The 23,275-nt window shown below is 37.1% G+C and overlaps 1 protein-coding gene across 2 annotated transcripts in view; it reads left to right on the forward strand.

Moving 5' to 3' along the window:
• XPOT (exportin for tRNA) overlaps window positions 1-22,882 on the forward strand; it is a 36,378-nt gene extending 13,496 nt beyond the window's left edge. For both annotated transcript variants that reach the window (XM_027071330.2, XM_053226452.1), the window contains exons 7-25: window positions 1,074-1,258; window positions 1,359-1,527; window positions 3,058-3,294; window positions 5,285-5,323; window positions 5,450-5,512; window positions 6,436-6,560; window positions 7,264-7,408; window positions 7,559-7,678; window positions 8,039-8,133; window positions 8,892-8,961; window positions 11,426-11,664; window positions 13,114-13,399; window positions 14,291-14,480; window positions 15,285-15,401; window positions 15,574-15,689; window positions 16,368-16,415; window positions 16,940-17,011; window positions 19,614-19,670; window positions 22,277-22,882. In XM_027071330.2, coding sequence (XP_026927131.1) covers window positions 1,074-1,258; window positions 1,359-1,527; window positions 3,058-3,294; window positions 5,285-5,323; window positions 5,450-5,512; window positions 6,436-6,560; window positions 7,264-7,408; window positions 7,559-7,678; window positions 8,039-8,133; window positions 8,892-8,961; window positions 11,426-11,664; window positions 13,114-13,399; window positions 14,291-14,480; window positions 15,285-15,401; window positions 15,574-15,689; window positions 16,368-16,415; window positions 16,940-17,011; window positions 19,614-19,670; window positions 22,277-22,303 — 2,400 coding nt within the window. In that variant the 3' untranslated portion in view covers window positions 22,304-22,882. The remainder of the gene's footprint in view (window positions 1-1,073; window positions 1,259-1,358; window positions 1,528-3,057; window positions 3,295-5,284; window positions 5,324-5,449; window positions 5,513-6,435; window positions 6,561-7,263; window positions 7,409-7,558; window positions 7,679-8,038; window positions 8,134-8,891; window positions 8,962-11,425; window positions 11,665-13,113; window positions 13,400-14,290; window positions 14,481-15,284; window positions 15,402-15,573; window positions 15,690-16,367; window positions 16,416-16,939; window positions 17,012-19,613; window positions 19,671-22,276) is intronic.
• The last annotated feature ends 393 nt before the right edge of the window (window positions 22,883-23,275 follow it).

Raw genomic sequence — 23,275 nt, forward strand, 5'->3', positions numbered from 1 at the left:
TCTTAGCACAGAGCCAACATGGGGCTTGAACCCATGAACTGTGAGATCACTACTTGAGCCAATGTTGGACACTTAACTGACTGAGCCACCCAGGCACCCTTCACCTTCTTCTTAAAGGACACAATAGAAATTGCTTGATTCAGGAGTATCTGGGTGGATCAGTCAGTTAAATGTCCGACTTTGGCTCAGGTCATTATCTCACGGTTTGTGAGTTTGAGCCCCATATTGGGCTCTGCACTATAGTGCAGATCCTCTGTGTCCCTCTCCCTCTGCCCCTCTCTATCTCAAAAATAAATAAACATTAAAGAAAATTGCTTGATTCAAATGTGTAAAATAATTTAAAGTCATATGTCAGAAATACTTAAAACTGTAAAGGTTATTATGCATTTAAATTATTAACATTCCTGCAGAATGTATAAAGATGTTGATTCACTATGTTGTATACCTGAAACTAATGTAATATTGTAAGTCATTGTAAGTCAACTATACTCAAAAAAATTTTAATTAAAAACAAATTTCCACTCTTACGTAGGTTAAATAATCATGTTTGTATAATATTGACAAGTACCTTTTATCATATGCTTTAGATTTCTAAGTAATGCTTATTTATAGTTGGGTTTTTTTATTAAAAAAATTTTTTTTAATGTTTATTTGTGAGAGAGAGAGAGAGAAACAGAACATGAGCAGGGGAGGGGCAGAGAGAGAGGGAGTCACAGAATCCAAAGCAGGCTCCAGGCCCTGAGCTGTCAGCACAGAGCCCAATGCACGGCTCGAACTCACAAGCCATGAGATCATGACCTGAGCCAAAGTTGATTTAACTGACTGAGCCATCCTGGCGCCCCTATGGTTTGTGTCTAGTAAGAAATCTGGCGCTGTGGAATGCAACAGTAAAAGGAAATTAAAAGAATCACAGGATATGATTTTAGAGTTGAGAAATAGAAAACAGTGGCAGGGAATGTGTTAACAAGTCTGGAAGTTTAGTAGTGAGGAAATTTGTGTAACTATTCAGATGTCAAAAATTATTTTGTGTGGTAATCTACTCGATGCATAAGATGTTTTATTTTGTTTTTCAGGAGGCTCGTAGGAATACTCTAATAAAAGATACCATGAGGGAGCAGTGCATTCCAAACTTAGTGGAATCATGGTACCAAATCTTACAAAATTATCAGTATACTAATTCAGAAGTGACGTGTCAGTGCCTTGAGGTAGTTGGGGCTTATGTCTCTTGGATAGACTTATCCCTTATAGCCAATGATAGGTAAGTATACATATATTATCAGGATTTAAGTCTACAAAATACAGTGTGTAAAACTCATGTGTTTGAAAACGTTGTAACAGTTTTATTCTGCTGTTGCCAGGTTTATAAATATGCTGCTAGGTCATATGTCAATAGAAGTTCTACGGGAAGAAGCATGTGACTGTTTATTTGAAATTGTAAATAAAGGAATGGATCCTGTTGATAAAATGAAACTAGTAGAATCTTTGTGTCAAGTATTACAGTCTGCTGGGTTTTTCAGCATTGACCAGGTCGGTAAATTTATGTATTAAGTTTTCAAAATTGTTAGAAGAAAGTAGGACAGGTATTAATTTAAATACACTTTCTTTTTTCCTTTTTCCCCCAATGTTGTAAACTCTCCTTGAGATTATAAATAAGGAAACACTGTATTCAGAAAGCCATAATGTTCGCTGTAGCATTTGCCTTGGACAGTAAATTATGTTGTTATATTTAATAATTATATATATAATAATACATATTATGATCTATATATAATACATATAATATACTATAATGTATATGTAATAATATATATAATACATATATAATATACACACATATATTTATATACCTATAATATATATATATATGTGTATATATATATAATTATACCAGTTCTTAAAGTTGAAGACCTGGGATGGTACCTGCAGTTGTGCATTTTTAACAAACTCCCAGCTGAATCTGATACCATTGGTCTGTCCTTTAAATAGCAAGGAATATCCTATATACATGGCAGTGTGTTTTGACCAAAACTATACCCCGTTATAAATGTTAACATTTTCACCATACTTTTGATTGTTATTCATTTGAGCTATGTACGTTGTAGCCCCAACAGAGTGAGGGCTCTGAGTGTGGTAAATAAGTAATTTAGAAACAGAATATGGAGGGGTTTTGTTTTTAAGATATTTTTTTATGTTTATTTTTGAAAGAGTGCAAGTGGGGGAGGGGCAGAGAGAGGGAGGCAGAGGAAACAAAGCAGGCTCTGTGCTGACAGCAGAGAGCCCAATGTGGGGCTCAAACTCACAAACCGTGAGATCCTGACCTGAGCCGAAGTTGGATGCTCAACTGACTGACCCAGCCAGGCGCCCCATGAAGGTTTCTCTTTTGCCTGTGACAGTGATAAAAAATTACTAAGAAATCTTTGAATTGCTGGTATGTCAGTAGTACAGCTCTCCCGTTATCCTTGCCGACAGAAGAATAGTAGTGTTTTCTTACATTGCTAACAATTGTCTTATTTAGTCTGCAGTAAAAGACCTAAAATGATGAAACTAAAATCTCTAAAGAATCATCATAAGAATAATTAATGAAAATAATGTGAAGTTTAAGTTCTGACTCTTAACACTGGTATGACCTTAGGCAGGTGGTTATAATGGCAGTTTATCTTCCTGTAGCATAGTTGAGGCTCACATAGTTTCAGAAAGGACTGTTACAGATTGTTATACTGTAGTGTGACATTAACTATTATAGCATATTTACTAAATCAAACAATTTAGACAGAAGGTTTTGAAGCCACAGATCTCTTTTTTTAAGCTTTTATAACGTTGGCAGTAGAAGCACATGACCGTTGGAAAGAATTGCTTGGAAGAGTACCAATAGCCAATAATAGTAGAAGAATTCAAATTCTAATGAGTTTCCAGTCCAGGTAGTAGAATAGTTAAATTTCTGTTAAGTTTAAAATTGGTTGTAGAATTGTCACTTGATTCATACTAAAGTTGATAGAGTTTTTCTTCTTACTCTTAGGTGGGAGGTTTTAAATTGAGGTCTCTTTTGATTGTTTGTAGGAAGAAGATGTTGACTTCCTGGCCAGATTTTCTAAACTGGTAAATGGAATGGGACAGTCCTTGATAGTTAGTTGGACTAAATTAATTAAGAATGGGGATATCAAGAATGCTCAAGAGGCACTACAAGCTATTGAAACAAAAGTGGCCCTGATGCTGCAGCTACTAATTCATGAAGATGATGACATCTCTTCTAATATTATTGGATTTTGTTATGATTATCTTCATATTTTGAAACAGGTAAGTCCTTGTTTTAATCTTTTTGTCCAGTACATAATATAGAAGAGCCACAGAGAATTGAAAAATATAGGAAAAAAGAAAATACCTGTCATTCTACTAGCTAGCTACATTTACTGTTAAATATTAATGTCTTTCCATCTTCTTTTTTTTCCAGCTTCTTAGCCAGAAAACAAGAATGGCCAGAATCTAAAATTTGCTAGATTTTAACAAGCTCCAGAATTAGCTGTAGTTTTATGTTATTTTTTCATTTTGAATCTGTGTATGTTTGTTTTTAAGTAGGCTCCATGCCAAGCGTGGAGCCCAACTCAGGGCTTGAACTCAAGAACCTGAGATCAAAACCCGAGCTGAGCTAAGAGTCGGATACTTTAATCGACTGAGCCACCCAGGTGCCCCTGTGCTTGGTTTTAAATATAGTAGAAATTTTGTTAAACATCATTCGTTATTTTAACTAAATATACATTATTTCTTATAAATAATTTTTTACAATTAAAAATCTCTCCTTACAGAGTTGTTTCCAATAAGGACTTAAAATGTAGACAGTAATAGTCTCCATGTTAGGGCTTGTAGCCATTTATTTATTTTTGTTCACTTTTTTCTTTTAATATTTATTTTTGAGGGAGAGAAAGCGTGCATGCAAGCATGGGGAGGGGCAGAGAGAGAGGGAGTCAGAATCTGAAGCAGGCTCCAGGCTCTGACAGCACAGGGCCCAACGTGGGACTCAAACTCACAAACTGTGCGATCGTGACCAGAGTGGAAGTTGGAGGCTTAACCAACTGAGCCACCCAGGCGCCCCTGTTTATTTTTGAGAGAGAGAGAGTAGAGGAGGGGTAGAGAGAGGGAGACAATCCCAAGCAGGCTCTGTGCTGTCAGCACAGAGCCCTACAACATGGGGCTTGATCCCACAAACCATGAGTTTATGGCCTGAGCTGAAATCAAGAGTTAGACGCCCAACCTACTGGGCCACCCAGGTGCCCTGAGAAGTTGCTGATTTTTTTGTTGTTGTTTTAAAGCGTTTTTTTATTTTACTTATTTTGAGAGAGCACAAGCAGGGGAGGGGTAGAGAGAGAGGGAGAGAGAGAGAATCCCAAGCAGCTTCCACACTATCAGTGGGCTTGAACTCACGAACCGAACTGTGAGATCATGACCTGAGCTGAAATCAAGAATCAAACACTTAACTAACTGAGCCACCCAGCTCCTCAAGAAGTTAGTAATTTTTAAAAGGCTGCAGGCCCTGGGGTGCCTACTGGCTCAGTGATTAAGCATACAACTCTTTATTTTGGTTCAGGATGTGATCTCATGGTTCCTGAGATCGAGCCCCACGTCTCTGCACTAACAATGCAGAGCCTGCTTGGGATTCTCTCTCTGCCCCTCTCTCTGTCTCTCTCACTCAAAATGAATAAATTTTTTTTTTTCAATCACACAGCAGGGCAGATTTATTAAAAACAATAACTTATTATGTCATTAGATGAGAAAACCATTGCTATTTTATTTACATTTGATTAGTTGAATCAAGTCCAGCTTAAAATGATTTTTTTCCAAACTGAGTTTAGCTTCTGTATTATTGTTGAAAACATAACACATGTCTGCATACATACCTTAAGAAATTTCAGGTAACGGAAAGACGTGAAGAAAGTTAAAATGACTATTGGTGATTCCACTGTATGTCTCTTAATGGATTTTTAGCATTTTTTTTTTTTTGCCTTGTTTGAAAATAAGGGAAGACCATACTTTACTGTCCTGTAAACTTCTTTGCTGAATACATTATGAATAATCCTTAGAGTTGAAATTCATCTATGTGTCAAGTTATTTACCAGAAATGGACTTGCTAGATTTTAGTTTAGGTGCATTTTAAATACAGAAAGGTACTACCAAACTGCCCTCCACAAAAGTTGTGTGCATGTTTTAAAAGGTCTTAATTGATGAAAAAAACATTTTGATGAGTACGACTTTAGGAAACCTAATAAATTATTGCTTGCTTTTTTTTTAACAGCTTACAGTGCTCTCGGATCAGCAAAAAGCTAATGTAGAGGTAATTGACTTATTTTTGCTTCTTATAAAGTGATACCAGAATTTGTGACTGCAGTCTGTCTTGAAATACAACAACTTCAAAATATGTCAAAGGAAACTGACCCAAGATATTTATTCTTAATTTTAGGCAATCATGTTGGCCGTTATGAAAAAACTGACTTACGATGAAGAATATAACTTTGAAAATGAGGTAAGAATTTTCGTTGGGAAGAAATCAGTTTTATTTACTTACCTCAAATTAACATTTTCAGTTTTGCTTAGAGTTCTTTAAATAAAACAAATATTTTAACACTCTTGCTTACATTGACCTCCACCTTAGGTGAAATTAATGGAAGCCTCATAATCCTTCATAATACCCTCAAAAAATGCCTGTTTGGTATTTTATCCCTTTTTAAAACACTTATTGTAGCATTGAACTTCGTAAAATATTAACAATACAAATGCTGATCATATCTCACTTTGTATTTAATAGAAGTGATGAGTTGAGACCTTGTCAGTGGACCTCAGATCATAAGTGTCTATGGGAAAGTGGGAATGAAGCACTTAACTCTCTGGACTTCTTGTAGCTACAAGTCTTGTCCAGGGTTGCCAGTGAGTTATTTTACACACAAGGATCGTCAAGTGCTTTCTATCAACTCAAGCGTGGTTTATGCTATTTTGCAATGTGCTAAGTGTTCAATTCCCCATCTGAGGCTTTCAAAAACTTTGGACTATAAAAAGGTAATGGTGATGATAATGAACAAATTGCACACTTTAGTACAAAACTTGTTATATACAATATCTTTATAAGATATTACAAGATACAAGGAGTATGAATAAGGTGGTGAAGCTTTCGTGAAGCCCATTGTGAATCCATTCTGCCTCTCGGTTCTTGTCCTTAACCTCCTCCCTATACTGTTTCTGGCTCTAGGCTTTTGAGGGCTAGGGCTGTGTTCAGAAATGTTTGTTGTGAGCAGGGGAGGAAAGGCTACTAAACGTAGTAATTTTTCCTACGTAAATGTTAATGAAAAAAGTACATATTACAAATGCAGAAAACTATGAGAATGAACCATTTACATGAATTTTAAGGTCTTTTAATAAGTTTTAAAATGAGAATTTAAAAATCTGTCTTAGGGTGAAGATGAAGCCATGTTTGTAGAATACAGAAAACAACTGAAGTTGTTGTTGGACAGGCTTGCTCAAGTTTCACCGGAGCTACTGCTGGCTTCTGTTCGCAGAGTTTTTAGTTCCACACTGCAGTAAGTGTGTGCCTGTTTTTGTAAGTGGTCTACCTCTTCCCTTTTCTCCGTGATGATGGTCTACAATGCATGATTCGTGTAATTTATTAATCTTTGTTACTTACCAAGGTCTTATGTTGTATGTGAAGCAATGCATTTGACTCCAATTATCTTTTTTTTAATCCCTGTATAGGTAACCTGCAGTGTTATATTAGTTTCAGGTGTACATTATAGTGATTCAGCTTTACACATTACTCGGTGCTCCTCACCATGAGTGCACTCTTAATCCCTTTCACCTATTTCATCCCCTCCCCTTCCCCCCTCTGGTAACCATCAGTTTATTCTCTAGTTCTCTTTTGTTTATTTGCTTTGTCTTTCTCTCTTTTTATCTCTCTTTTTCCTGTGTCTGTTTTGTTTCTTAAATTCAACATATGAGTGAAGTCATTGGGCATTTGTCTTTCTCTGGCTTATTTCACTTAGCATTATCCTCTCTAGCTCCGTCCGTGTTGTTGTTGTCTCCATTTATGATGATCCTTGTGGGGAAACACTGCTTTTGGAACATAAACAGCGAAATGTATCACGAGTCATTTCTAATTTTGTGATGTAATTTTGTTGCCTGTTAAAATTAACCATTACTATGATTTCTTAATAATTAAAGAGGCTTTTGTTGGTGTTCTATAGAATGTTTATATGCAGATGTCATGTACATGTTCTCTCTTGGTAGGAATTGGCAGACTACACGTTTTATGGAGGTTGAAGTAGCAATAAGACTGCTGTATATGTTGGCAGAAGCTCTTCCAGTATCTCATGGTGCTCACTTCTCAGGTGATGTTTCAAAAGCTAGTGCTTTGCAGGATATGATGCGAACTGTAAGTATACTACAGATCATTTATTTTGAACATAATTTTCTGTTTTCACTGCAAGCTAATGGGAGTTCCTTAATTAGCATCTGTTAATACTGGGGTATTTTGATGTTACAATGAATTAAGGACAGATGTCTTAACTTTTTTCTGCTCCAGTTGGTAACATCAGGAGTTAGTTCCTATCAGCATACATCTGTGACATTGGAGTTCTTCGAAACTGTTGTTAGATATGAAAAGTTTTTCACAGTTGAACCTCAACACATTCCATGTGTCCTAGTAAGTATATATTTTATCCTCAGTTTCTGGGTTTTTTTCCAGGTATTTCTGCTAATGAGCAGATAGTAGTCTATTTTTATAAATTTTCTTGGAGCCAGAAGCTCTCAGAAACTCTTGAATACACTGAAACCGACCCCTCCTCTATTTCTTTAAAATAGACAGTTTCTGGCTTAATCAGTCATCTAAAATAAGTCCTCCAGGGCCTATTGGTGTCCTCAAGAATTATTTGTTAAATATACCAGGTTCCTGCCTTCTGGGAGCTAAGAAGTAAAATTTGATGGGAACAAACATGTATTGTGACAATAACAATAAAAGCCATAAGTGAGTGCAGAAGTAGTGAAAGTGTCTCCGTTTCCTTAGATGGCCTTCTTAGATCATAGGGGTCTGCGACATTCTAGTGCCAAAGTGCGGAGCCGAGCTGCTTACCTGTTTTCCAGATTTGTCAAGTCTCTAAAGTAAGTACGAAATATCAGCTGTTATGTGTCCTTGTTAAGATTATTAAATACGACCTATAAATTATTTTCTAAAAACCTATTGTAAATTTGGTTCTATTTGTTCTAAGGCTTTTTTTTTAATGAAATGTTCTTTTTTGGTATCATAATGTTAGGACTTCATTTACTATTCATTAGCCCCCGGTACTTTGCAAATAAAGCATACCTTTATATAGAACAGCTGTCATCATTAACGGCATTAGTTATTTAATTTTTTTTTTAATGTTCATTATTCACTTGTGTGAGAGAGAGAGAGAGAGCATGAGCAAGGGAGGGAGAGAGACGGAGGGAGACACAGAATCTAAAGCAGGTTCTAGGCTCTGAGCTGTCGGCACAGAGCCTGATGTGGGGCTCAAACTCATGAGCTGTGAGATCATGACCTGAGCTGAAGTCAGATGTAATGGCATTAGTTATTTATTTAGCCAACAGTTTTATTGGTGTTATAACTGTATGCCTTCTTTGAAATTCTAAAGAATATATTTCTTATTCTTAGAAATAAATTTTTTAACCTAATCTGTTTTTTTTGGGGGGGGGGGTATGAAAACTCATTCTAAGGCTTATAAGGTTGTAATTTTAAAAAATCATAGCTAGTCTTAATGATTACACTGACTAATGTAGAACGGAACTTTTTTTTTTTTTTAGTTCTGCCCTTTATAAAGGGGGATTTGGTATTTTGAGCACTATTTACATAATTGTGATTTTTTTCTTTTGCCTTTTTTCAGTAAACAAATGAATCCTTTCATTGAGGATATTCTGAATAGGATACAAGATTTATTAGAGCTTTCTCCACCTGTAAGTATCTATCTTTCCAAATTACAGATTCTCTCCAAATATCATTGAAGCCATACGTGCCTTTAGCCTTTAATGCTAATGCCTTGTAGGCAGTTTTCTTAATGAAGGGTCAGGGTGGCAGAGAGGAAGAGGGTGTGTGCAAGGGTTAATTACTTCTGTTTACCAAAATTCTGTTGGGATTAGTAAACATCATACTAGAATTAATAAAATAGTGATAGAAAATAATCAGGAGTTGACTGATAAATTTGGCAGAATGAGATATGGTCTGTTCTCACTGTTAAATGTTGGAAGTATCTTACGGAGAAGGAAAAATTTAATTTCTAAATTTTTTTCTTATTTAGTATATGATCATATTAGCCATTCTAAGTGACTGCTACCAGTAGAGTGACTTTTTTTGAGTAATTTAAGGCTTTGGCTAAAAATGTTTAAATGCTGGTTGATATTTTGGTATTCATTTCATCAGAAAGATTTAAATTGAGATACTTTGTAAGTATATTTTGACCTCTACATGTTTTTGTACACTGACGTTGACTCATTTTTTTCATAAACTTTGATAAAAGTTCCTACTAAAGCTTCCACTTGAGAAGTGTTAAACATAAAATAATACTTTTGTTCTTTTCATTGAATATCGAAACTTAGGGTTCAGTGGTTACATAATTTCACTGAATGAAAGATTACTAATGAATAATATGCTTAAATTGTCTTGGCATATTACAAAACCCTATACATGAAAGAACTTCACCTAATTAATGCCAGTTTTCCTTGGCAGCTTTACAGTGACCTTATAAGACCTAGGCATTCAGAAAGTTTTATGTAGCAATATCATCTTATACATATTAGAAATCTTTGATTTTTTTATACTGTTTGTATAAACAAGGGCTTAAACTATAGCTGCAATCCCTTTTTAGTACATAAAAACACTTTGTTTAGAGGCTTTTACTGAATGTTGTCTGCTTTATAGGGTCATGAGTACCCATTTTTGAGTACCGTTAATTAACTCATTTATTTTTTATTTTAAATATTTATTTTTGAGAGAGAGAACTTGAAGGGGGGAGGTTGGGTAAGGGAGACTGAAGACCTGAAGTGGGCTGTGCACTAACAGCAGTGAGCCTGATTCAGGGCTCAAACTCCCCAACTGTGAGGTCGTGACCTGAGTCGAAGTTGGATGCTCAACCAGCTGAGCCACCCGGGTGCCCCAGGACCTGATATCCATATAGCTGCTTTATCTTGGTGTTTTTAACCCCTAAAGCAGTGATTAGTCCTAGTGGTACTTAAATGCTTTAGCTACTTCTATATGGGGACATGCTTCTTTTAATAAATGAGGTACTCTTTTATATAAAATCACCACATAATTTGTTCTAAAACTAGATTTTTATGTAAGTTTTTTTAAGTTTATTTATTTTGAGAGAGAGAGAGAGTGCAAGCAGGGGAGAGGCAGAGAGAGAGGGAGACTCTCAAGCAGTCTGCACTGTCAGTGCAGAGCCCAGCACAGGGCTCTGATTCATGAAACTGTGGGATCATGACCTGAGCCGAAATCAGGAGTCGGACTCTCAACCAACTGAGTCACCCGGGCATGCTTTTTATGTAATTTTTCTTAGGTTTATTTATTTTGGGAGAGACAGAGACAGGGAGAAGGGCAGAGAGAGAGGGAAACAGAGAATCCCAAGCAGGCCCTGCACTGTCAGTGTGGAGCCCCATGCGGGGCTCGATCTCACGAAACTGAGATCAAGACCTGAGCTGAAATCAACAGTCTGATGCTTAACCAACCGACTGAGCCACCCAGGTGCCCCATGTGATTTTTTAACAGGGAGCTTTAGTGTTGGATCTAGAGTGCACTCTGGTATTTTCACCCTCCTTTTGATCCCTCCCAAAGTAAAAAGTAATAAAAATCATTAACATAATGTAAAAAAATAATAAAAGTCATTAATAAGAATTGACCAGTGTATGGGATAATTACCTGTGCTTGAATGAGAACTATTTCTTCCATACGCAGTCTTATTTTTATACATTCTAAAGGAACAACTGGTGTGTGTGTGTATGTGTGTGTGTGGTGTGTTTATTGTGTGGTTTTTATTGTTATTCAATTCTTAAATACTCCTCAAAATATTTACCTGTGTGATCTTTGTATTAACATTCAGAACACCTATACACATCTCATTTGCCTCGTAACAGTTTTACAAATAAGATTGTTCTCAAAAGTGAACAAGTTAGAAGGTAACTAATAATTTATATGACAATTTACTGTTTTATCAAGGATAGAATTAGACCTTTGATCTTTTGACCTCAAATTCCATTCTCTTTCCATTATGTGGTACTGGGAGAAAATTTGTTTTTGGTACTTGATCTACTTTTTAATAATGAGTTGATGTGATAGATTGTATCTCCTGTCCCTATCGCACTAATTGTACTTAAATGAGGGGAACTGAACAACGATAAACACCAGTAGGATTAAATTTCTTTCTAGGAGAATGGTTACCAGTCTTTGTTGAGCAGCGATGATCAACTCTTTATTTATGAGACAGCTGGAGTGCTGATTGTTAACAGTGAATATCCTGCCGAACGGAAACAAGCATTAATGAGAAATCTGTTGACCCCACTAATGGAGAAGTTTAAAATTCTGTTAGAAAAGTTGATGCTGGCACAAGATGAAGAAAGGCAGGCATCACTAGCAGACTGTCTCAACCATGCCGTTGGATTTGCCAGGTGAGTGTGATTGCAGTTAAGATTGTAAAGTGAGTATGCACACACAGAACACACATCAAGAACCATTTACTTGGATCTTTTCGCACTGGGTGCACACGCACACACACACAAGATAATTGGGCACACATATCCATGTTTTGAAAACTGGATTGTCCAGAAAATTATCTAAACCTTTCTTCTCTATATCCAATAAATTAGAAGATTTAACTGAAGAAGGGACTAGGTCACATAACATTTTGCATTTCTGGTTTGATAACTATCCAAATCCTTGATCATCTGACTTCTTTGGTATAAATTGATTGTATATTTAGGGGGGTTAACTGAAGAGTTTATATACTAATGACATGTGGAGACATCTTGGATCAGTTTAGATACTTAAACCAACTTGAGCCACTCAGGCACCCCTGGATCAGTCTTGGTTCTTTAAAGATGAAGTCTTGAGGTTTCTTTCTAGCTCTTGCATTGTGTCCTGAAGACCACCCCAACTGCCTTTTTTTTCCTCTTTGCCCATATATTTTATTGGCAGACAATAACGTATGAAAGCCGGAGTGGTTACTAATGGGAAATTGCTCTATAGAATACTTCAGTGTAAAAGCTAATGTTAGGATATATAAATAACTTGAATTCTAAAGACTGTTTTCTAAATTTAAGTCAGTAGTTTGCAGATTGTCTAATATAGCCCAGTCATAGTAAGTGTATTTTTTTTCTCTTTTCTGCTTGCTTTATCAGGATTTTAGTAAAACATTTAAGTAGAATTTCATTAGAAGGCTTGTATTAATGACCTGTCATTCGTTTAACCTGAGCCTATTCTGGAATGGTAGCTAGAAGCGATAGTATGCAAATAACTGTATTAGCCGAAGATGGAAGCAGTTGTGACATAGAAAATAGATAATTGGCAGGGCACCTGGGCAGTTCAGTCAGTTGAGTGTCCAGCTCTTGATTTCTGCTCAGGTCATGATCTCATGGTTTGTGAGTTCGAGCCTGCATTGGGCTCTGTGCTGACGGCGTAGAGCCTGCTTGGGATTCTCTCTCTTCCTCTCTGTCTGCCCTTCCCCTGCTTGCTTGCCTGCTCGCTTGCTCTCAAAATAAATGAATAAACTTAAAAAAAAAAAAAAAAGAATTGGCTTCTTAGTTCTGTCAGTTGTGTGATTTATTGTGTTTTGTTTTTTTTTTAAATAATATTTATTTTTGAGAGAAGCACAGCGTGAGTGGGGGAGGAGCAGAGAGAGAGGAAGACACAGAATCCAAAGCAGGGTCCAGGCTCTGAGCTGTCAGCACAGAGCCTGATGCAGGGCTCGAACCCACAAACTGCGAGATCATGCCCTGAGCTGAAGTTGACCCTCAACCGACTGAGCCACCTAGGCGCCCCAATTGTGCATTATTTTTAATTACTCCATAAAACTTCCAAAGAATAAAGCTAAAACTAGTTGCTTGATTTTGCTTATGTAGTCGAACCAGCAAAGCTTTCAGCAACAAGCAGACTGTGAAACAATGTGGCTGTTCCGAAGTTTATCTGGACTGTTTACAGACATTCTTGCCAGCACTCAGTTGCCCCTTACAAAAGGATATTCTCAGAAGTGGAGTTCGGACTTTCCTTCATCGAATGATTATTTGCCTAGAGGAAGAAGTTCTTCCATTCATCCCGTCTGCCTCAGAACACATGCTCAAAGATTGTGAAGCAAAAGACCTCCAGGAGTTCATTCCTCTTATCAACCAGATTACAGCCAAGTTTAAGGTACCACAGACCTTCAGAGCTCAGAGAATCACCTGACTTACAAATTAGACATATTTTGGCATTTGCCCTTGGCTTATTTTTTCTTTAAATATAAGTCACTTGAGGGCATGGACCATAGGTCTTGTTGTCAACCCCTGTCTAGCACACTGCCTGACACATAGGACATCCTTAATAAATGTTTTAGTAAAAACATTTTTTCTGCTCTTTGCAAAAGAAAACTATTAGTCTGCTCTTTTAGAAGAGCAAATAAAAATGACATTGAGTACTAACAGTCTAGGGGTAAATGAAAAGGATTGTAACTTGGGTACCCAAGCGGAGTTTGAAATTAATTCAGTGTACTAAAGTCACTTTTATTGTACAGGAGATTTAAGGCAAATATAAGCCGTGTAATAAAATTTACTAACGGTGCTTTCTGTGTTCAAAATCTGTTCTAAGCCTTTTTTTGTACATTCATTCAATCCTAACAGCCCTAGAGATAACTGTATTTTATATATGAGGAAATTGAGACGAAGATGTTAAGGAGTTTGCCAAAAAGCATGTAAAGCCTTGAAAGCCCAATCATATAAATTCTGCTAAAAATTTATCAAAATAGAATTTGTTTCTTGAGAATTTAAATTTGAATATATTCCATGGCGATACTTGATGGTGAAATATGTCTGAGTCCCTATTATTTTAACCTGAATCTTGGGCTGTAGGCAATGAGCTAACAATTTTGAAGATTTCAATAATGCACATGTTCAATGTAGATTTTTGTTTTGACATTGGTATTTGCTAACAAAATTATGTAAATATATTAAATTCTGGATAAAGACTATGTAAAACATGTTTTTTCTGCTTCATATAAATTATCCTACTCATTTCTGAAGTAGTAATAGTTTTTTTTATCTTCAGATACAGGTATCTCCTTTTTTACAGCAAATGTTCATGCCTCTGCTTCATGCAATTTTTGAAGTGTTGCTCCGACCAGCAGAAGAAAATGACCAGTCTGCTGCTTTAGAGAAGCAAATGTTGCGAAGGAGTTACTTTGCTTTCCTGCAAACAGTCACAGGCAGCGGAATGAGCGAAGTCATAGCAAATCAAGGTGGGGGTGCTGATACTGTCTGCTCGAGGCCTTGTCACAGTTGCAGTTGCACGTCTGTAGGAGTAAGAGCTCATTGAAGTGAATACCAAACTTCTAAGGTGGTTGTATGTTCGCACCTGGGTTGACAATTTATTATCATCAAGGTGAAAATCTATTTCATGCAGAGGACCTTAAAATTAATTTGTATTCCGTTCCCTTTTTCCTAGGGCAGTATTTTTTTTTTAATATTTGTAGTTTTAATTATTTTTTTAAGTTTATTTATTTTGAGAGAGACAGACAGTATGAGCGGGGGAGGGCAGAGAGAGGAGGAAGAGAGAATCCAAAGCAGGCTCCACGCTGTCAGCACAGACCCCGACACGGGGCTCAAACCCCCAAAACAGCGAGATCATGACCTGAGCTGAAACCGAGAGTCAGATGCTTAACTGACTGAGCCACCCAGGAGCCCCCTAGGGCAGTTTTCTTTAATTGGTTCTTTAGTAGCATAAATAGCATGGTGGCAACTTACCAGCATTGACCTGACAATTGAGTCTCACTGGCCAGCTTGCCATCTTGAAATTAAAAATAAATGGGACTGTATGGATCAACATAGAGAATTTTGCTATGTAAGAAATCCAGAGGTCAGGATAACAAGAGAATAATTACTTTTTAATGTTTTATGCTTAAAATTTAGCCAAGTTAATAAAAATTGAGGGATCTTACCAATTCTGTAAATGCTTTTGTCTTGTTACGCTATATGAAGTGAAAGCTTCAGGTTGCTTTTCTAGGTCTTTTAAAAATTAAACTCAAGTTTTTATTTTGCTTCAGGTGCAGAAAATGTAGAACGAGTTCTGGTTACTGTTATCCAAGGAGCAGTCGAATATCCAGATCCAATTGCCCAGAAAACATGTTTTATCATCCTCTCCAAGTTGGTAGAACTCTGGGGTAAGATGATTAAAGCAAAACAAAACACTTCATTCCACAGCTTGTTTCCTAAGACTCTTAGAGATGAAGTGGAACCCCAGCTATAACATGGATGAGAGCTGGGAGTTGATTTTCCCCTCATGATAGTTGACTTTCTTTTTATGCAAGATGAACATTTGACTTTTCTTGACAGGAGGTAAAGATGGACCAGTGGGATTTGCTGATTTTGTTTATAAGCACATTGTCCCTGCATGTTTCCTAGCACCTTTAAAACAGACCTTTGACCTGGCAGATGCACAAACAGTATTGGTAAGCACCTCAGAATCTTTGTTCACCTTGTGTACATCTCATGTATTCTAATTCACAGTTTACTTAATGCCAGATTGACTATATTAGTCTCATTGGCCCACCCCCACCTTTTTTTAAATTTCAAATTAGGATTCACTTTTAAAAGGTTGATCTCTTCTGGATCTTTTGTGGGTTCTTACTGAATCCTGATACTGAAGTTTAGAATATAAAATCCAGCTCCTTCAACTTTAACAGTCCTTTTTCAAGGACTGTGAAAGGATACATTATATAAACATTCTTTAAAGCTTGGTTAAGTTATACTTTTCCACTGCTTTCATTCTAAACCTTGCTCTTAATGGTATTTTCCTAACCATTAAAAGTAACTTTCTCTTGCTCAAGTAATAGTTTCCCTAGCTCTTACTTTCAAAATACTTAATTTCAAGCAGTGCCTTTTAACCATTTCCCCAAAACCTAGTAAAAGCTACTTTTTGTCATTTGATTTACTGCATTAAGACAGCATTTTTGTATTTTTTCCCTTTTTCTCTCCAACCCACTTACTCCACATGCTGGCCACCTTCCTTCCTCTGTCTCTTGTTTGGAAGTAATTGTTAATGAGCAGTGGCCAGGGAAATAAAAAGATAAGTGGGATCACTAACCAAAAATTGACTGTATTAGAATTCTCAACCTTGTTGTTCATAGGCTTTGTCTGAATGTGCGGTGACATTGAAAACAATTCATCTCAAACGGGTAAGCTTTGTACTCCACGCCCCTTCATTTTCATCTTACACATAGATTTGTTAACATTTTGGGTTTTTTTTTTTTTTTTTAGAAAAGCACAAGCGGGACAGGGGCAGGGGAGAGAGAGAGAATCTCAAGCAGGCCCCACGCTTAGTGCTGAGCCCAACATAGGGCTTGATTCCACAACGCTGGCATCATGACCTGAGCCTAAATCAAGAGTTGGACACGAGCCTCCCAGGCACTCTGCCAAGCACTATTCAAAAGCTTTATATTTCTTAACTCATCCACTCCTCACAATAACTTCCATTTTTCATATGGGAAAACTGAGGCTCAGAGAGGTTAAGTAACCTCAAGTTACTAGAAATTTGCCAGAGTCGGACTTCAAACCAAAGCAGTCTGACTCCAGACTCTCTGTTCTTAATCACAATGCCATACTGTGTTTGAAGTATACATGTGTTGTTCTAATTCATTTTTATGCGTTATTTTAATATCAAGGAAGAAAATAATTGAGTTCTAATTATCTTAATTTTTAGGGCCCAGAATGTGTTCAGTATCTTCAACAAGAATACCTGCCCTCCTTGCAAGTAGCTCCAGAGATAATTCAGGTAAGAGTTGTCCCAGCAGATTCCTTTTAATTTAATTAAAGAAATATGACTGTGTAGTTCAATTTATATTTGGATTCAAGAAAGTCAAGCTGCATTCAACTTGTTGTTTTACTGTATACAGGATAGTAAGAGTTGAAACTTCGGGGAGTATGTGAAACTGAATGGGAAAAAATTGTATTTTTATTTTCACTAAACTTTAACCAGAAATTTAATTTCCTACCATGGTGTAGGTGACAAATCATAATACCATTCCCATTGCCTGTGACGTTGTCCCCAGTAGAAATCACAGATGTTTTCGTTTCACATTAGTTGTTCCAGGAATCTCAAAATACTGTGTACGCTCCAAGATTTTGAAATTTTAAGTTAAGATAACACCCCTAGACCTTGTTGTCTCAGTCAGCATCTCTTACTGTTCCACCACATATCAAAAATATTTTTGATAACCAGAAGTCATTATAATTAGTTTCCTTTCTAATCCCATGTGTTATAAATGTATATATTTTTTAAATTTTTTTAATGTTTATTTATTTTTGAGAGAGAGAAAGAGAGGCAGAACGTGAGCAGGGGAGGGGCAGAGAGAGGGAGACACAGAATCTGAAGCAGGCTGCAGGCTCTGAGCTGTCAGCACAGAGCCCGATGCGGAGTTTGAACTCACAGACCGTGAGATCATGACCTGAGCTGAAGTCAGACGCTTAACCAACTGAGACACCCAGTATTTTAAAAAAAATTCTAGGGGTGCCTGGATGGCTCAGTCGGCTAAGTGTCCAACTCTTGATTTTAACCCAGGTCATGATCTCCTGGTTCCTGGGTTCGAGCCCCACATCGGGCTCCATGCTGACAGTGTGGAGCCTGCTTGAGATTCTCTCTCTCTGCCCCTCACCCCCGCTCAAAATGAATTAAAAACAAAAACACAATGCTTTAAAAAAAAAAAAAAAACAACTAAAAGTCCAGTGGGCTCCCCAGACTGCCAAAGGGCACCCTAGCACACAAACCTGTTCTGAAGATTTGTGCTGGGTGGTTCATTTTACATGTGCCAAGCTTATCAATGCTTAATTTTTAAAATCTGAAACTGTATTTTGAAGTAAGTATCTGGAATGCAGTCTTACATTTTTATATATTACAAAGTAATTTTTATAATGGTATTCAGTTATTTTCTTGGCATGTAGTTACCCCAACTTACCTAGTAGCACATAGGTCTAATTGAGGTATCAGAGTTTTGATTACAACTAGAGTTAGACTCTCTTGAAGGGATTCTAAGAACTGTTCTTTCAGCAACAGTGTTTTTTAAAAGTTTTAGGGGCGCTTGGGTGGCTCAGTTGGTTGAGTGTCTGACTTCGGCTCAGGTCACGATCTCGAGGTCCGTGAGTTCGAGCCCCGCATCGGGCTCTGTGCAGACAGCTCAGAGCCTGGAGCCTGCTTCGGAATCTGTGTCTCCCTCTCTCTCTGACCCTCCCCCATTCATGCTCTGTCTCTCTCTGTCTCAAAAATAAATAAACGTTCAAAAAAATTTTTTAAGTTTTTATCATGCTATTTTATGAAAGGCATTGAAAAAATTGAATGAAAAATAGGATAGATCTCACATAAGAGTAATCATTAATGAATTTATGGTCTCATTTCATAACATGCTATCTTTAACTTTAGAGGTATTAATGAATTTTCTTAGCTATAACTTGTTATATAAGTATAAGGTAATGTTTTAATGAAAGCAGTGACCTTCCTGCACATCAAAAATAGAAATATACCAGGTTAAGTAAAGGAAAACTATATTTCTGTCTAATAATTTGATCATAGAAGATAAGCATCCCCAGCTTTCCTTTTTTTTCATATGTCTCATGACAACACTTTTTCAGAATTCTGTTAGAGCGCCTTAACTCTTTTTCTTTTGGTCTAGCTCTGCTCAGTTACTGCTCTTACTGGGTGAGAACAGCCACAGCAATGCAGTGTTTGTCCCACTCTCCCTTCTCAGGCGTGAGTCAATCTTGTGGGAGAACCATGTTCTCAAAAGTGAAAGCAGTCTCTGAGAAGTATCACATTTGAAACGCCATAGAACCTTTTTTGCTGAGGACCTGTTAAGTTATCCGACTACTGTAGATTTGAAGCACCTTATGACAGATGACTAGATGAGTAAAATGTGGTATTTACATACAGTTGAATACTATTCAGTCGCAAAGGAAGGAAATCCTGTCACATGCTACAATCTTGAGGGAGCCTTGAGAACATTCTGCTAAACGAAATAAGCCAGTCACAAAAAGATAAATACTGCATAATTTCACTTACATGAAGTACCTAAAGTAGTCCAACTCTCAGAAACAGAAAGTAGAATGGTGGTGGCCAGGGGCTTGGTAGGGAAAGAAAGGGGGAGTTGATGTCCAGTGAGTATAGAATTTCAATTCTGCAAGATGAAAAGTTCCAGAGGTCTGCTGCACAACAGTGTGCAGAGAGTTAATGCTAATGTATAGCATTATGGTGGTTAAGATGCTCAGTTATATGGATTTTTTAAATCACAGTTTAAAAAAGAAAACTGTGGATTTGATTTACAGTGAATTTAATACAACTACATTCATTCTCTCTCTCTCTCTCCCCTCCCATCTGGGCCCCCCAGGAGTTTTGTCAAGCGCTTCAGCAGCCTGATGCTAAAGTTTTTAAAAATTACTTAAAGGTAGGTATTTGGAAAACTTACACATATTCATATCATAAGGTAATATTTTAGAGCTGAGAGAATATGTATTACAGGATACTGTGTCATACTGTAGTCTTACCAGTTATTACTTGTTTGGGGATTTCTTTGTTCTGAAACCGACTTCCAAGAATTTGCGGTTTTGGATGTTAATACTTCAGAGTTTTCTATAAAGTCCCTTTCAACTAAGCTCTTAGAAAAGATCATAAAAAGTGAGGTAAGCACACTGTGTATATGCTTGAACGCACTATGAAAATGCCAGTTTCCTTTTTATAGTGTGTGATGTAATTAGATAGGAGCTACAGGATTGGGACAAGTCATGTTTAAGAACATGTGCCCCCAGGGTGCCTGCGTGGCCCAGGAGTGTCCAACTCCTGACTTCGGTTCAGGTCATGATCTCACATTTCATGAGTTTAAATCCCGCATTGGGCTCTGCGCTGATAGCATGGAGCCTGCTTGGGATGCGCACTCTCTGTCTCTCTCTCTCTCAAAATAAATATATTATAAAAAAAAAAAAAAAAAAGGAACATGTGACCCTATTGAAATGAAACAAAGGAACTAAAAATATAAAAACAAGTTAGAATTACTTGGTGTATCTTATTTTGAAACTTCTGAGTTGTAGAACGAACAGAACAAACTCTCTGATTTGGCAGTCAAGGCTCTTTTCACATTCATAAAATGAGTGAATTTTTTAAAAAACGCGCCAAGTTGGCAAGAAGTACCAAATGCTTATTTGGCATTCATATTGACAATTTAAATTTGTAAGGCAGAACTGTCTTGCTGTCACCCAGGTAGTCATTCAGTACTGCATCATTACTTTTCACGTAACAGGTACTGTGCTAACTGCTGCAGGTATCTGTACGAGTGACTTCTCTTGCCTATAAAGAGCTTGTGCTCTGGAAATAAAATTCCAGTGTGACAGGATGAAGACATGTTCTTTATTTTTATTACCTTCATTCAGAAAATTGGAAAGCAGAACACTATGCTAAATATGTTAGTAGCAAGTGACTTAATGAATGGCTACCAGGTTTTTTTGTCCGAGGCATTCAGTAAAATTCCTAAGTCAGGGCCTTTGCTGAGGAAGTAAAGTGTGTCATGCTTGGGCTCCGGTTATAACATCTTCCCTTGCCAGTTTTTTCCCTAGTAGTGGTCTGTCAGCTTAAACTGATGAGAGTTTTGTAAGAAGATGATTGGGAGCTACTGGTTATCATGGGGAACCCTCCCCACTCCCATGTCCCTGTAAAAGCAAAGTGCCTGTAGAGGTAATCTCTGTTAAATAACTGATCAAACTGGATAAAAGGACTAAAACAAATTGTAACTGGCTATTAAAGGTATCTGTAAGCAGATGCAGGTACAGTGGCAGGCTTGTACTCCAAAAATACTAATTCATGCAGCTGCATTTATACAAAGTCTGCTCCCAAGCCCAGCATCTCTTCAGTGCAAGCATTATCTCTGGGAGAGCACTGTTCTTGTTGGGAAAAGTGGATTCCTTCTTGTGTGCCTACTCTCTTTAGGTGTGATTGATCCTCATATCTTATAGATTCTCTCTTCCTCACTCTCACTTTGTCTCCCCTGCTGCTACTCCAGTATGTGTTTGTTACCTCACACTGATCTCCCTTCCCTTGTAGCCAAGCCTATTTGAAACACTGAATAGTCCTCTGAAATCCATTCCCCTCATTCTTCATAAACCATATAGTTGACTACAAAACATGTTCGTGTTTCTTAGTTTGACATTCAGGCTTTTTGTTTTTTTATTTTGTTTTCTTATATTCTGATCTCAGACTGTCTTTCTAGTTTCTCTTGCAGGAGTGGTCTTTGCTGTTCTTCAACAGTTCTGACTTATTAGCAACCCTCATTTATGAATTCTACCCATTTTTTTAGGCTTACCTCAAGCATGGCCTCTTTGTAAGGCTCTGTTTTGCTCATACACCAATCCTTCTCTTCACTTAGTCAATAGATTTGTTCGATGAATGCCCAATCTGGTAGGTGCTAAGGATGCAGTGATGACTACAGTCCTTATCCTTAGTGAGTTTGCTGCCTATTTAGTCTGTCTAGTGCTCACTTAGCATGTACCTGACTGTGGAATATGGAAGGTAGTATGTACTATTGGGCCGGTCCCCAAAGCAGCCTCTAGCCTATTCATTCATTGTCTCCAATGGTGAATTGCAAGTATTGTTTTATAATCCAATGAATAATAAATTCCTTAAGGGATAACAGCTGTTATCTTTAGCTCTGATGTGTTTATTTCTTCCTAAGAAGTTAATTTCCCAGCGTTGCCTTTGACAGTGTGCCAGTCAGCAAACGGTGTCCGAGCATGTTTTCTTCCGCACACTTGATTCTCCTAGCCTTAGAGTTCATACCATAGTTTCACTAATTTCCCGGCCAACATCAACATAAGTTACCACTAGATTTGGTCACATTGTCCAGAAAAAAAGTTCTTGTACCATGTGTGGATTTATGAAGCATGTAAAATGTTCTGAGTATTGACTGTATTTCGTAAAAGAGTGACTGGCCTTACTGACTTGGAGCCATTCTTCACGTGATACCTTCTGACACCAGTGCTAATCGTACTGATACTTTATTTCCAGGTATTCTTCCAGAGAGCAAAGCCCTAAGGACTGGATCTCCCTGTGCCTACTTTATGATCAAGAATTCCAGTTAATAATTTATAAAGAAGCAGTTTTTGTGTGCCATTCACACTGGTCTTTTTAACATTGCTTTAAGCTTATTGCAGTATATGTATTGGAACTTTTCCTGTAAAATGGGTGTAATTTTCTCTGAATACAGGTATGTGACAACAAGAGAAGTTGCTTGCATGCCAGTTCAAATTGTTCTATATAAAAATGCTGTTAAAAGATACAGCACGGTTATCTTAGTACCCCCCCTTTTTTTTTTACTGGAAATGTTAAATCCTTTATAAAGACCACATAGCAGGAAAACAGTGTGCTTTTTTTCAATTGCTAAATATGTTTGAACATGTTAATTTCCTTTTATGTGTGCAGACTCCAAATATGGGGAGAATACAACAAATCAAAACTAATTTTTTGTAGATAGCCATTACATTTCTTTAAACTGTTTCGATGCCAATGTGTGTTCTACAAAAGAGAATGGTTTCATAAATTAACTGATTTAAGAGTAGGTGTCAGTGTTACACACTTTTTATAAAAAAAATAAATTTTACGTAGTGAAATCTACCATGTCTTTTTTGGAATTATTATAAATAGTCTTATTTTCTTATCTCTCCCTGATTTCCCATTTAAAGATTGCACATTTAGGCTTATGGATGATTTATTTATGCTCTCAAAACATTATATGCAACATAGTTCTGTTGGACTCTTTTTTTGTTTGTTTTTATATTCCTTATTTTGAGAAAGGGAAAATGAGTTTAGGAGGGGCAGAGAGAGAAGGAGAGAGAGAATCCCAAGCAGGCCCTTCATGGTCAACATGGGAGTCCATTGTGGGGCTTGAACTCACAAACCCTGAGCTGAAATCAAGAGTTGGTTACTTAACCGATGGAGCCACCCAGGTGCCTCTGTTAGACTTTTTTTTAAGATGCTAGAAAAAGCATGTTTCAATCTGTCAATAGA

This window comes from Acinonyx jubatus, chromosome B4 (genome assembly GCF_027475565.1).
Source record: "Acinonyx jubatus isolate Ajub_Pintada_27869175 chromosome B4, VMU_Ajub_asm_v1.0, whole genome shotgun sequence".
In the NCBI taxonomy this organism is placed as follows: domain Eukaryota; kingdom Metazoa; phylum Chordata; class Mammalia; order Carnivora; family Felidae; genus Acinonyx; species Acinonyx jubatus.